Genomic DNA, 13940 nt, shown 5'->3' with positions numbered 1-13940 from the left:
CCTTGATCTTAAAAGATGAAGGAGCATAGAATCGTGAATTCGGAGCCCAGGGGACTTCAGCTATCATCACCAACTCCCTCGTTTGAGAAACGAGGGGACTCAGGTGCACAGAGGTCAAAGATCTTGCCCAAGATCACGTAGTAAGAGTAAGCAGGTAGAGAAGAGCTGAGAGCTGGCTCTGCACGGGTCTCCTCCCTTCGGGCCCGGGGTCTGCACTGCTTCTCGTAGGTGCTTTCCCGTGGGGGGAGAAGGGAGGTGCCCCTGGGGAAGGGGTGAGGCTTGGGGCAGTGGGGGCTTGGACGGGAGCCCGGAGACAAAGGCCAGGGCCAGGTACCAGGGCAGGGGGGAGCTCCCTGGGCAGGGCTCGCAGCCCTTTTGTCTTTGGAGCTCCCGGCCTGAGGTCCTTGAATGACGGATTGACTGATTGACTGCGGGACCGCCAACGGCCGCCGCGCCCACCCCTGCCGCAGAGCTGGGCGCTGCCTTGGCAAGACAAAGAACGTGACGGACTGACCGGGAAGCCAATGGGAGAGCGGGGAGAGGAGCGGAGGCGGGCTCTCGGGTCTCCCCCCGCCCCCTGCCAAGGGTACTTGGACCAGAACGCGGGAGAAGCGGAGTCGAAGACCTGGTGGAAGGAGGGCCCGCCGTGGCCGCCTGGAGGATGGACGGACGGGAGGAGAGCACTCCCGCTCCCGTTCTCCCTCCGGGCGGCCGCGGCGGGGACGGCGGCCTAAGAGGCAGCAGTTTCGGGTTAAGGTAAGAACAGCCGCGCCCTCCACCCCCACCCCAGCCTTGAGGCTTGTGGCGCTGGCTCTTTCACCGGCCCCCACCTGACCATCCTCATCCTCGTTCCCCCGACCAGCCTCGTCCCCCCGACCCACCTCGTCTCCCCCCCAGTCCCCACTATCTCGATCCCCACCCGAACAGCCTCGTCCTCGGCACCAGCCTCGTCCCCCCCCAGTCCCCGCTATCTCGATCCCCCCCTAGCCTCGTCCCCCCCCGAACAGCCTCATCCCCCCAGTCCCCATTATTTCGGCCCCCCCCCACCAGCCTCGTCCTACCTAGTCCCCATTATCTCCATCCCCACCCAACCAGCTTCGTTCCCTCAAACCCTTTATCCCTATCCCCACTCAACCATTCCATCCCTGCTGTATCTCCGTTATCCCCATCCCCACCTGATCATCCCCAAATGACCATCTCCATCCCTCAAAATCCTCATTATTATCCTCATCCCCACCACCATCCCCATCCTCGACATATCCCCATTCTTCTTCTCTCTACTCGGCATCCTCCTCTCATACCCCCATCATCCTTATCTCAGCCCAATCATCCCCGACCTCATTCCCATCCCCCCTCACCTCGACATCCTATCCCCACTCCGCCATTTCCATCTCCTGCCCCCCACCTCCATCCCCATCCTCACCCCGCCCCTCCCCATCCCCGCCCCTGCCATCTCCAACCCTGTGTTGCCAATCGCTATCTCCTCCATCCCCACCCCCACATCGCCATTCCCCTCCAATCTCCACCTCCACCATCCCTCACCTCTACCTATCCCCACCCCCACCCCCACTCCACCTCCTCTATCTCCGCCCCCACATCGCCCTCCCCTACCCCCAGCCTACGCCTACCTCCTGCATCCTCCACCTTCACCTATCCCCACCCCCATCTCCGCCAACCCAATTGTCACCCCCTCCCCACACCTAACCTCATTCACCACATCCTGTTATTTCACTCTGCTATTTCATCTTCACCCAGCTATCCCCATCCCCCCATCTGCTCATCGATCTCCATCCCCACTGCGCCATCTTCACCCCCTCTCATTTCTATTATCTCTCTCATCCCAATTACCTTCATTCTCACCCAGCCTTCTCCATCCTTCATCTCCCTCACCCTAAAAACTAGCAGAATTGCTTTTCTGAAAAGATTCCTCTCTCTATGCTCCTTCTTCCCCCGCCTCTAACCTTCACTAGCTTGAGGTGAGCGAAAAGCCCAGCCACAGCGCCTGTAGCCTCAGCTTTCTGGCCCCCACATACGAAGAGCCTCTACTTTTCCCTTTGTCTCGTGGGGAACTTTTTACGGAGCCCCACTTGGCTGGCTTCTCTTCCTAAATCGAGGGTGGGGGCACAATGAGGAGGTAGGTGGGGTGATCGAGAGTTGGCCGCCTTGCCCTCTGGTTCTGCCATTGAAGGTGAGTTGGTCATGGCTAACTGGCTCTCCTGCCTTTGTCTGGAAAACGCAGGGGCGTGGCACTTCTGCATTTCCCAAGGGAAGCAGCTGAGGATGCCTTTTCTTGGGGAATGGGGGAGGGCTCAAACCCAGCCCTAAACTGGTGGACCTATTGTTCTCGACTCCTCCCGCTGGGAGCTTTTAGCAGATGTGGTGGCTTCCTGCCTTCCCCTTTAGGGTCCCCTTGGGGGTGGGGGGATTAAGACAGAGTGAATAAGGTTGTATTGTTTATCTTTTTCAGTCGGTGATGGAACTAGAACTTAGGCTGGTGGATTTCGAACTGCATTTTACATATTAGAAACTGAGGTTCAGAGAAGCTGCATGATTTTTTCAAGGTTCCCCAAGTTGCAAGTAGTACTGCTAGATTGTGAACCTGGGTCTTCTAACTCTAAATTTAACGCTTTTCCCTCAGTACCAGAGGTGTTCTCCAATCCTTTGTTTCTGCTTAAAAGCAAATTTAGAGCATAGGACTGTAATCACATGAAGGAATCTGGGGACATTCAGGCTCCAGCTGGAAGTTCCCTGCTCCCCAGTTATTGCTAGATAGATAGATAGATAGATAGATAGATAGATAGATAGATAGATAGATAGATAGATAGATAGATAGATAGGTAGGTAGGTAGGTAGACAGACAGACAGACAGACAGACAGACAGACAGACAGACAGGTAGATAGATAGATAGATAGATAGATAGATAGATAGATAGATAGATAGATAGATAGATAGATAGATAGATAGATAGATAGATAGTTAGGTAGGTAGGTAGATAGATAGATAGATAGATAGATAGATAGATAGATAGATAGATAGATAGGTAGATAGGTAGGTAGATAGATAGATAGATAGATAGATAGATAGATAGATGGATAGATAGATAGATAGGTAGGTAGATAGATAGGTAGGTAGATAGATAGGTAGATAGGTAGATAGATAGATATAGATATAGATATATTTCTATCTGTGACTATTTTGGGGAGCCCATCAGTATAAAATCTTGCTCTCAACCCTGATGCATAAGCAGGGATTCCACTCTGGCTTTTTCAGCCTGGCTCAGGAGCATGTTGGGTTTTTGCTTGAAAGCTATTGAAAGAAAATAGATGTTTAAGAGTCCTAAGTGCTGTCATTAATGCAAAGAAGCTATTTCTACAGAGGATAAGAGAGTAGGCTTATCATAAGTGAGACAGTACATCCATTATAATCAAGCTGTTGTATGATGGCTGGTGCCTTCCAGTCTGAAGGCCTGAGATACAGCTAGCTAGCTCACTAATTAAGAGGCCACATTTGAAGAGCAGTGGATGGGCCTTAATGGTTTGAGGGTCGGGCCTAAAGTCTTCAGTGACAGGGATGATGTAATAAGGAAGATTTTTGTGTGTAAGATGAGAGCATGACAATTCAGACGACCACTAGGGGGTGCAGTGGAAAACCTGAATCTGAAGGAAGGAATGCAGACCCGCAATCTTTGCAAAAAGTGCTTGGCACCTAGTGGGCACTCTAGAAATGCTTATTTCCTCCCCTTCCCCTCGTATCCTGAGGACTGGATGTAAGAGTAACATGCATTTTGGCCACTGGGGCCAAAATGTCACAAGAGGAGGAAAGAGAAGGGGCTATAAATGTCAGCTCAGAAAATGATGCTCATTGAGCAAGGTTCCCTGTGGTAAAAATTGCGCCCATGAAATCTTGCAGAGATCCTGCCCTCTTTTTCCTCACCCAGGCTTTAGTTCTTTTTTAGATATTGATGAGTTCCTCCACTTATTTGAAATTAGAAAACAAAAGACAAAGACGAAGGTCCACAATTCTTCTTTAAAAGCTGGCATCTTAATAGAAAGTCTAACTTTCTTTTCCTATAATGCTTATGGTTTCTTGTATTCTCAAGTGAACAATCCCAGACACTCAGAATTTCTTAAAGTCCAGCAGCTTCATTTGCAACAAAAAGCAAACCCATTTAACAGCTAAATTTGACCTTCCCCCCCCTCCTTTGCCAGTTACTTTCAGCCCAAACCGGTTATTACCAGCATGGGGGAAAAGAGGCCAGAAGACAACCTTTGGCACTCCCGAAGCTATACCCTTGGCGCCATTTCCAGCTTCCTGTCTACATTTGTGACCTTTCCCATCTACAAGGTTGTGTTCCGTCAGCAGATCCATGCCGTGTCTGTACCAGAGGCTGTCAAGCAACTGCACCAGGAGGGCCTTCACCGCTTCTACCGGGGAATCTACCCTCCCCTTCTGGTCAAGACCCTGCAGGGGACCCTGCTCTTTGGCACCTATGACAACCTGCTCCAAGCTCTCTCTCCTACTGGACCCTCCAGGCTATGGCAGCACTGGGTGGCCGGGTTCCTGTCAGGGACAATGGAAGCTGTGGTGTTCACCCCCTTTGAACGAGTACAGAACGTGCTTCAAGATGGACGGAAGGATGCCCGCTTCCCCAGCACCTCCAGCATTTTACGGGAATTCAACTCATACAGCTTATGGGAACGACTGGCCATGGGCTACTATCGGGCCTTCTCTCCTGTCCTCCTGAGAAACAGTCTGGGAAGTGCTCTCTACTTCTCTTTCAAAGACCCCATCCGAGATGGCCTGATGGAACAAGGTTTGCCTTGCTGGGTCCCAGCTCTAGTGTCTGGCAGTGTCAACGGGACCCTCACATGTCTACTGCTTTACCCACTTAGTGTCCTCATTGCCAACATGCAGTCACAGGTAGGTTGGCAGGAAGCACCAGGCCTGTGGGCTTCTGCTCAGGCTGTTTGGGAGAATCGAGGACGAAAGCTGCTTCTGATCTACCGAGGTGGCACTTTGGTCATTTTACGTTCCTGTGTGACCTGGGGACTGATCACTGCCATCCATGATTTCTTGCAGGAAAACAATGGCCCCTGGGTGGAGGGAGTCACTGAGTAGCCTCAGAGGCATCCCAGAGGGTGTTAGGACTGTGTTCTTACAGCCTGGGTGTACAACAGACCAATAGCTCATCTCTGGGTCGATTTGTTTCTTCTGGTCCTAGAGAACCAAGAACAGTTATCTGGTTAGGAGATGAGAGAAGTTCCCAGCAATTAGATTATCAGATTATTTTATCATATGGTATTAACTTCAATATGTCACTTCAGTCATCACTATGGGTGCTTTCCCCTGGACTTGGCAGATGGTCTTTCAGATTCACTCTGGCCAAAACAATCAATCACACTGCTGCCAACCTGGTAATGGGCCTCTCCCAACTTAGCTAGACTGGTCCTTGAACAACAAATTGCAACTCTATCACCAGGCCCCTACTTGGAGCCTTTACAGCTTGGTAGGACCTTGGAAGAACCTTCCAAAATCGGGGCCCATTGCCACAAGAGGAGGATGCCAGGGAACAATGGAATTAACATCCATGTTAGCTTTCTGCTATCAACAAAGCTACCCAGCATCCCTTGAGTCATAGAAGCATTTCACCCCATTCCATCCTACTGCTTCAGTTTCCTTATTCTGACCCTGCCCTTGACTTCCACCCAGCTTTCAGGAGCTGCCAGAAAAAAGGTTGTGCCCTGAGACCTCAAGGATTTTCCAGAAAGCTAATGGGAAGAAGGAAAGAATGTGAGCTTCCTCTCTACTTGTTGCAAGTCCAGCTGAGGGGCTAGGGGAGCAAGACCCACAGTTTCAAAAGACCACCCTTGACAATATCAGGAACACCCTGGTAACTCTAGGAAATGAACAGATGAGCTCAATTGGACAAGCATGTTTTGGGTACCACGCATTGAATTAAGCGCTAAGAATGCAAAGAAAACAAAAAAAAAATAGTCTCTTGACCTGAAGAAGCTTGGGGGGGGGGAGGGGGGAGGGGATGGGAAGCATGAGGGATGGGGGTGGGGGTGGAGTAGAGAGATAACAGGTATTAGTCATCGAGATCACTTCTCAGACTGGCTGCAAGCTGATCAAGATCTAGGAAGCACTGCCACTTGAGGGTCCTCATGCCCATGCTAAGGTAGAGGCTGGGTACTGAAGGCAGCCCAGAGCCTTTCCAGGCTGGGCTTACCTGAATTGATAGGACCTCAATGGGTCAACCAAGACTGAAAAGAAGTGTTCACCAGAGGAAATAGAGTAAGGCTTGGGGACTTAGAGGGCAAATGAGTAAATAGTCAGGGGAGGGGGGGAAGATTTTTAAAACTTTTTGTAAATTTTGTCATATAAAAGGACATGCAAATAAGACAAAGTTATCTTATTTGCCAAAAACTGTTGGTCTGGAGTCACAATCCCTGGGTCCTAATTCCCAGTGTTCTGCTGCTTTTTTCCCCGTGGAGCAAATCATTTCACAGTTTTGGAGCAGACAACATCTGAAGTTCCAGGTCCAAATCCAAAATCCAGGGATGACAGGCACCACTTGAGAAAATGTCGTTGGTGCCTTGCATTCTCCCATCAGTCAGTCCCTCTGCCCTTTTGTGCACCCTTCCTTGTCTGCCAAATATTTAAAAGAACCACTAGGGACCCAGCAGCCCACCACGGGCACCAGAACGCCACATTCAACTTCTGCAGTCTCTCATCTCACAGGCAGTTTGATAGGAGGATTCTGTCATCAAGTCTTAACAAGATCCCTGGAAGTAAGATACCTGTGTACATCCATCTGTGGAGCACTGCACATACTGCAGACTCGACACAAAGACATTGTTTTGTGGGGGACTCAAGTGAACTTTGACTAGATCGGATTTGGTGAGGACAGTGACATTCAATTCAATTCAGTTAATTCAACAAGTATTTGTTGAGCCCTGTGCTCAGCATCCCCCTCCCCCTCCCCCTCATCATGGAACTGGACTGAAGACCTGTATCCCTGCCCTGAAGGAGTTAACAATCAGAGGCCAGATTATACCACTTGTACTCCTTCCTGTAATGAAGAAGGGTTGAGGTGGGGGTGGGGTGGGGAGTGGGACAGAACGGATGACAGATTGGGGAGAGTGAGGGCAAGAAGGAGCTTGCCCTCACTCTAGCTCCCATTCCATCAAAGGAGAGGAAATAGCAGGGTGGGGCCCATGGTTGCCAGTCATGACCTCCTCAATGCCAACAAGAGTGGTCCTTTATGTTCCATGTGGCAGCACATTCTGATTTCCCTGGAACAAGGGGCATTATGACTGCTGGCCAGAGGGAGGATCAGGGGTAAGCAGTTGCAGAAATGGCCCCTTCCACTAGTGGCTCCAGAAAGGGAAGGGCAGGCTTAGAATCAGGGTGGCCCTGGAGACACTAAGAAGGCCCCCTTCCTGCTCAGTTTCGAGTCCTACTCATGAGATTGCTGCTGTAGAAAGCCTGGGGGTGGGGGGAGGGGTGGGGGGGATGGGGGGGGGGGAGGGGTGGCCCTGAATATCAGCAACCTGGCTGAAAGAACCTGGGACTGGGTGGGAGGGGGGAGACTTGGCTGTAGTTCTTGCTCTGATAGGTACCCTCTGAAAAAGGAGGGATTTGACAAAGTCCTCTCTGAGGCCCCTTCCGGCTCTAACAATCTATGTCGACTTGAAAACTGAGCTCAATTTCAGGAAGTTAATCGGCTTTTCTCTATAACCTTGGGTAAGTCACTTCCTCCTCAGTTTTCTTCTCTTTAAAAAATGGATGAGTTGTACTAGAATAGGTGGTTCTTAATGGTTTGGTTTGGTTTTTAATATTTTGACAACTGTACTTTGGTGTCATTGGTTGCCTTTGTATTTTGTGCATTTAACAATATTCTTCTGTGACAGGATCCACCACAGACTTCACCAGACTGCTAAAGGGGAGAGGGGTACCCAGAAAATAATTCCTCAGGACTCCTCTACATCTGGCATTACAGATACACCATTTGATTTAGCTTTTTCATTGAAAGCCCATTTACCTAAAGCATCTGACTGTTTCTTGGGTTCCTTTTCACATTTTCACCACTCCCCTTAAAATCAGGCTTTTAGAACTGACCTTATAATTTACAATACTAGGGAGTGAGTTACTGCTTCAGAAACAGCATTTGAGCTTGGTTCTTGTTGATCCTAAGGCCAGTGCTCTGGTCACTGAGCTATGCTGCTTCACTACCCCTGAGGTATAAAAAAGGATTAGTTAAAATGGGAAGCAACAAAATGACCCATTTCTTGATGGAGGAAGAGGTCAGCCTCCCCAGCAATAAAATTTCTTAGTATCTCTGAAGAGATAGTATGTGTCAGGAGAGTCTGACCACATTTTGACCACAACCTTCCCTCAGACCCAGGAAGAGACAGCGTCCTGACCCTGCACCCAACAGCCACCCCTGCCCAGGTCACTAATCTTACTTCCAGTACACACACACACACACACACACACACACACACACACACACACACACACATACACACACACCCCAATCATCGTCTAAGGGTATATCACCTTGTAGAGAGGCACTCCCTGCCACCACCATCATTAAAGAAGGTTCGTTGCCAAATTCTTAGCATCAAATCCTTAGTCAAAAGCTTAGCATCATCAGTGGAGGTGGTTTTATCAGTGGAAGTGGCACTCAAGAAGATGGCTTACCATCTGCTTTGCCATTTTGCCATAAGCAGCATTGGGCCTTTCCATCTGCCCTGCTGCTCCAATCCCCTCCATTATGTTGTTTCCCTTAATTAGAATGTGAATTACACAAGAGCACGGCCTGTCCTGCTTTTCTCTATCTCCAAAGCACAGTGCTTGGAACATAGTAAGTGCTTAATAGAAGTTTTTTCATTCATTCATTCATTCATTTGCTCATTCATTCAGTCCATCATTTCAGGAATCACTAAACTCCCTTTCAGCCCTGACGGTCTAGGAATCTACTGTTTTGTTTTCAAATCCCCAGTGCATAGCACAGTGCCTGGTACCTAGTTGGCCCTCATACTAAATACTTATTGATTGTAGCAGCAGCCTTCCCAGGAGTAAAAAAGCTGGCTTTCAATTTAATTTCTTCACAGTAGGCACTGGGTGGCGCTGTTGTCGAAAGGGTTCCACCTTCCATCCCTTGAGTTTTAATGATTGTGTCAAGATGCTTTTTTGGCAGGTGCTATTCCCTTCTTCACGGAAGAAGAAGCACCCCACTCCTTGGTCCCATTTCACAGTCTTCTCATATCGTGGTGATCAGGTTTTCATTTTTCATTCAATTTTATGTTCTCCCCAACCCCCTGAAAAGACCAAGAAAGCCCTCGGAACAAATATTTAGTCAAGCAAAACAGATTCCTACAGTGTCCATGTCCAAACACGTGCGTCTCATTCTGCATTTTAAGCTCATCACCAGTCTGTCAGGAGGTGGGTAGCGTGCTTCATCATGTGTCCTCATCATGGTAGATCAGTTGTTGTCTTTCAAAACTGTTCATTTTTACAACGTTGTTTGTAGTTTAAATTGTTCTCCTTGTCCACTTCGCTATGCATTGGTTCATACAACTCTTACCAGGTCCCTTTGAAACTATCCCTTTCATCATTTTTTATGGCCCAACAGTATTCCATTACATTTACATATAGTAATGTGTTCAGCCATTCCCCAGTGGATGGGCACCCCCACTACCAAAAAAAGCTGTTGTAAGTATATTTATACATATAGGAGATTTTCTTCTATGGAGTTCAATTGCCTGGGAATGCCAAATTGGCAAGCAAACAGATGGCATAGAGCAGACTTTTTTGTCTCATACCCCTTTGGCCATATGGTGAACGTTTTTAAATAAGGTTTTTAAATGTATGCAAAAAAAGTATGGTACTACAAAGGAAACCAACTACACTGAAATACAGTTATCAAAAAATTTATTTTAAGTTCATGGACACTGGTTTAAGAACTTAGAGAGAGACATGTTGTCATTGAAATTCCAAGTGTGTAGGTTGTATGTGATATGTGAATGGGGAGTTCCTCCTCCAGCATCATAGCTCCCAGGCTCCCTACTGTACTACCTGGTTTGAAGCAAGATTTTGACCAACAGAGATCACCTCCATACAGTTCAGCAGTAACAGTCCAGAGATTATTTGGGGGTGCAGATATAGTGGGCCACCTGGAAGCTTGTAATCCACTCATTATAATTATTCTTGCAGATAGTGGACAGAATTTTGGGCTTGGTGATTGGGGTTCAAGTCCTGATTCTTATACATGCTAACCCTGTGACCACTGGTAAATCTTTTAACTTTTCGGTCCTCCCGAGAGTGTCTTAGGCTGTTAGTTACAGACAAGTTGTGTTTCCCATCAGAAGTTGCCTACCGGGATGAAATCACAGGTCCTATTTTAAAAAAAAAGTCTTGAGTACTTAGTATGTCCTCTTACTTGTGACTATTCAGTAGTGCTCCCTAAATTTTAACACATGCCCTAGCCATAAACACCCATCTAGGTTTGTAAGCAGACAGAGATGGTTTCTAGGAATGGGAAGTCAACAGTCCTCTGTTCTCAGCGGACACATCTTGAGCAGTTTAGTTCAACCCTGGGAAAGACAGTGTCCAGATCAGAGAGACACCAGGCTAGCAAAGGGGATGATTGAAGGAACCAGGGAGATTAGCCTAAGGAAGATTGGTGGTACATGAGAGTTGTGTTCAAGTATCTGAAGGGCTTGGGTTGACTGGGTTTGGTTCCAAAGGGCAGAACCAGAAGCAGTGATGGGGGGAACTTGTAGAGAGGCAGAGTTAGGCTGAATGTCCAGAAAAAAATCTCCCCACAGTTTGAGGTGCCCCCCGAGTGCTCTGGCTTGTCTTCCTCACTGGAGGTCTCCAGTCTGGCAGGTTGTATTAGGGTGGAGGCTTCCTTCAGATTTGGATTGGGGTAGGACCCTGTGGTTGTGCATGGGTGACTGTAGGGTGCCTGGGAGCTCTGGATGTTAGGGGACTAGGAGAGGAGCTTTTGAGGTGAGGGCCATGGGACCAGGGCGCTCCCGTGGCTTTGGAGTTGGGACTTGGGTTTGAATCGAACTGCAGACAATACTTGAGCTTTGTGGGCAAGTGATCTGGTGTCTGGCGACTTCAGTTGTGCCTCTTCTATGTAAGGAGGAGGCTGGACTGTATAGGAGTGGTCTCTGAGGTCCCTTCCAGCTCAGAGTCTCGAGTCCTATGTTGGGGGCTTTCAGATGGGGACTGGACGGGGAGGGTGTGGAACTGGTCTTAAACCAGCCAGTATCAAAGATCCTTTAGCACAACTGGGGCCCCTGGATGTTGACACAAATGACGGGGTGGGGGGGCTGGGCCAGGGTGGAGGTGGGGAGGAGGCAGTCTCTGTCCTGGGCTGTGATGCATGTCGTTCCTCCGAGACACCCGAGGGGGGACGAGGCACGCAGCCTCAGCTAATGGGAGAGGGGGGCAGCCGGGACTACGCTATAAGGCGCGCCCGCTGCAGCTCGGGTTCCAGCTCTACTGATCCTCCAGCAACTCGAGGCTCCGACGGCAGCAACAACAACAGCAGAAGCCGCAGCAGAAGCAGCAGAAGCAGCAGCAGCAGCAGCAGCAGCTAACGACAAGCACGCCAGGCACCCAGCGTAACAGGTGAGTTTGGCGGGGCCAGTATGGGCGCGGTTCTGCTCCGCTGGACAGCGCCCCCTCTCCCTGGCCCAGTCCAGCCCCGACGCCGACGCCACCGCTGTTTGGCGAGCTTGAGCCGGCCACCGCTGGGGGACGGAGCGGGGCAGAGGGCTGCTGGTCAGGCTGCATCGCTCCTCGAGGTTCGCTTCTCCTTAGCATCATCACCGCGGGCGGGCGAGGGCCGAAGGCCGAGGCTTGGCCAGCGCAATCCGGAAGGCGAGCCAGGGAACCGACGTCTAGACGGGACACGATCGGGGGTGGGGGCCGAGCGAGATCAAGAGCAGCCGGGGCCTAGCTCCGAGGCCTCGACTGGGACCGGGGTCGGGGCCAGGTCACACGGTTCAGCGTCACCTGCTCGAATGAAGGTGCTGCGGATGAGCTGGGACAGGATAGGACTTGACCTGGCCCTTGGGAAGTGAAAAGGGATGCCTCTCAGATATTCCTTCCTTGATCCCTCCCCTCTCGCTCAGCGATTACTGTCATTCCTCTCAGGAACCGCCCTCAACCATCCTCCAAGATTGCCCCTCTCCCCTCCTCCCCCCATGTGGCTGCTCGGCCCTGGAGGTGAGTGGGTGGAGTGTCGATAGGTACGAGCTTTAGGTGCCCTCTCTCAATTAGCCCCCTACTAAGCGTGGTAAGGGCGTGGCAACTGGCCCTTGGCAACGTGGGCGTGGCTGAAGCAGCTGGCCCCGAAGTGAGTGGCAGCCCCCAACATGGATGAGACTAAGACTTTGTCTAACAACCACATCCTCTGCTTCCGCATCCCATTTTTTCTTAGAGAATTAGCTACTTTCTTTAAGAAGTCCTTGAAATTGCCTCCCTTGGAATAGTCCACTGTTTTCTGCCAGGTGAGAATGAAAGATTTCTCATTTCTCCTAGCCAAAATGTGTGACAAACCAGACCTCTCTGAAGTGGAAAAATTTGACAAGAAAAAGCTGAAAAAGACCAGCACAGAAGAGAAGAACACTCTTCCTTCCAAGGAAAGTAAGTCGGGGACAAAGGTCACATTGGTGGTGGGGCCTGGAAACTCAACTCTCTCATCCTTCTGGGGTCTGGAATTGCAAAGCTTGGAGCTCTATTTGCTGCTATATGTTACACCATGTTTATGTAAACTCACATTTCTCCCTTAAAAAAAAAAAGCCAAACCTGAAATCCTCTTCCCCAAGTGGATCATGTAAAGACGAGAAATTCTGGTCAATAGCAATAGAAAAAATTCTTTCATGAGTTCAAGCCATTCTATTCTTTGCTTACTAACACTTGGGGGGAGGGGGAGAATTTGTCCCACGTAACACGGTTGCACCAATTGAAATCCATAGTAAACTGTGGTCTCCCCACTGGCCGATGTGGGATATCTGACCCCCTTCGCTTTTTAAGCTTCCTAACTCTGTGTTTCCCTTTCAGCCATTGAACAGAAGAAGGAAAGCGTTAAGTCTTCCTAGGGATGGGGCGTCCCTTCCCAGCAACAGAATCGAGTGCTTCCAGAGTTATTGTTTCGCCTTTAATAGTCTTTGTTTGCTTAGTTCTTTAGTCTTTTAGGCTGCTTTCATCTCTTTACCCAGTGTTACCCAAGCATCCTCCATCCTGTGCTTATCTGAAGAGGGAGATGATTCATGAAAGGGAAGTCAGAAAGGTGTTAACAACGATAAAAGTGTTAACAAAGAAAGCCTGTGAATGTGCAGACCATTTATCACCTCTCAGCCTTATGCCCCATTTCACTCCCCTCCGCCCCCTCCCCGCTCCGCTCCATTTTCTGTGCTTTGCTTATAGGGTAATTAGTGTTTTTTCCTTGCCTTTACAATTATTCAATTTTCTTCTATACTTAATATAATATCTAATAAGAAATAAATGTTATGGATTGTGGTGGAAATCTTGTGATTCATTCTATATTCATTTTGCTTTTAACTTGAGTCATTTTGGAATCGTTACAAGGGGGTGGGGAAGAAATGGAACTCAAAAGCATTTACTCAGTGCTTTTGTATCCCCCTCCGTAAGCTGCGAGCTGACAGAAATCAAGATAATCTACTCACATTCTCATTGAGCAGATGATACATGGAGAAGGATTCATTTTCAAAAGTGGATGGGAAGGCCAGGAAATATTCAGGCTCTGATAAGGAAAACATCAGGGAAGATGGAAAGGCCCCCGAGAATCCAGAGGAACCCCAGGTGGTCCCCAACCCAGAGAATAGTGGAACCGAGGATCAGAGCGGAATGGGGTGATGGAATACTTCCATCTGAGGGAGAGAGGGTCAGTATC

At 49.3% G+C, this 13940-nt stretch overlaps 2 protein-coding genes across 2 annotated transcripts; both read left to right on the top strand.

The window, feature by feature from the left end:
- The first annotated feature begins 537 nt into the window (after positions 1 to 537).
- On the top strand, positions 538 to 5991 carry SLC25A53 (solute carrier family 25 member 53). Its single transcript, XM_072626616.1, has 2 exons — positions 538 to 756; positions 4210 to 5991. The coding sequence occupies exons 1-2, from the start codon at positions 662 to 664 to the stop codon at positions 5117 to 5119; spliced, it is 1005 nt and encodes a 334-aa protein (XP_072482717.1). The 5' UTR covers positions 538 to 661; the 3' UTR covers positions 5120 to 5991.
- Positions 5992 to 11507: 5516 nt separating this feature from the next.
- Positions 11508 to 13553, top strand: LOC140515755 (thymosin beta-15A homolog). Its single transcript, XM_072626615.1, has 3 exons — positions 11508 to 11650; positions 12566 to 12670; positions 13088 to 13553. The coding sequence occupies exons 2-3, from the start codon at positions 12571 to 12573 to the stop codon at positions 13123 to 13125; spliced, it is 138 nt and encodes a 45-aa protein (XP_072482716.1). The 5' UTR covers positions 11508 to 11650; positions 12566 to 12570; the 3' UTR covers positions 13126 to 13553.
- The last annotated feature ends 387 nt before the right edge of the window (positions 13554 to 13940 follow it).

Source organism: Notamacropus eugenii, chromosome X (assembly GCF_028372415.1).
Source record: "Notamacropus eugenii isolate mMacEug1 chromosome X, mMacEug1.pri_v2, whole genome shotgun sequence".
NCBI lineage: Eukaryota > Metazoa > Chordata > Mammalia > Diprotodontia > Macropodidae > Notamacropus > Notamacropus eugenii.
This window is presented reverse-complemented; position numbering and strand designations above follow the sequence as displayed.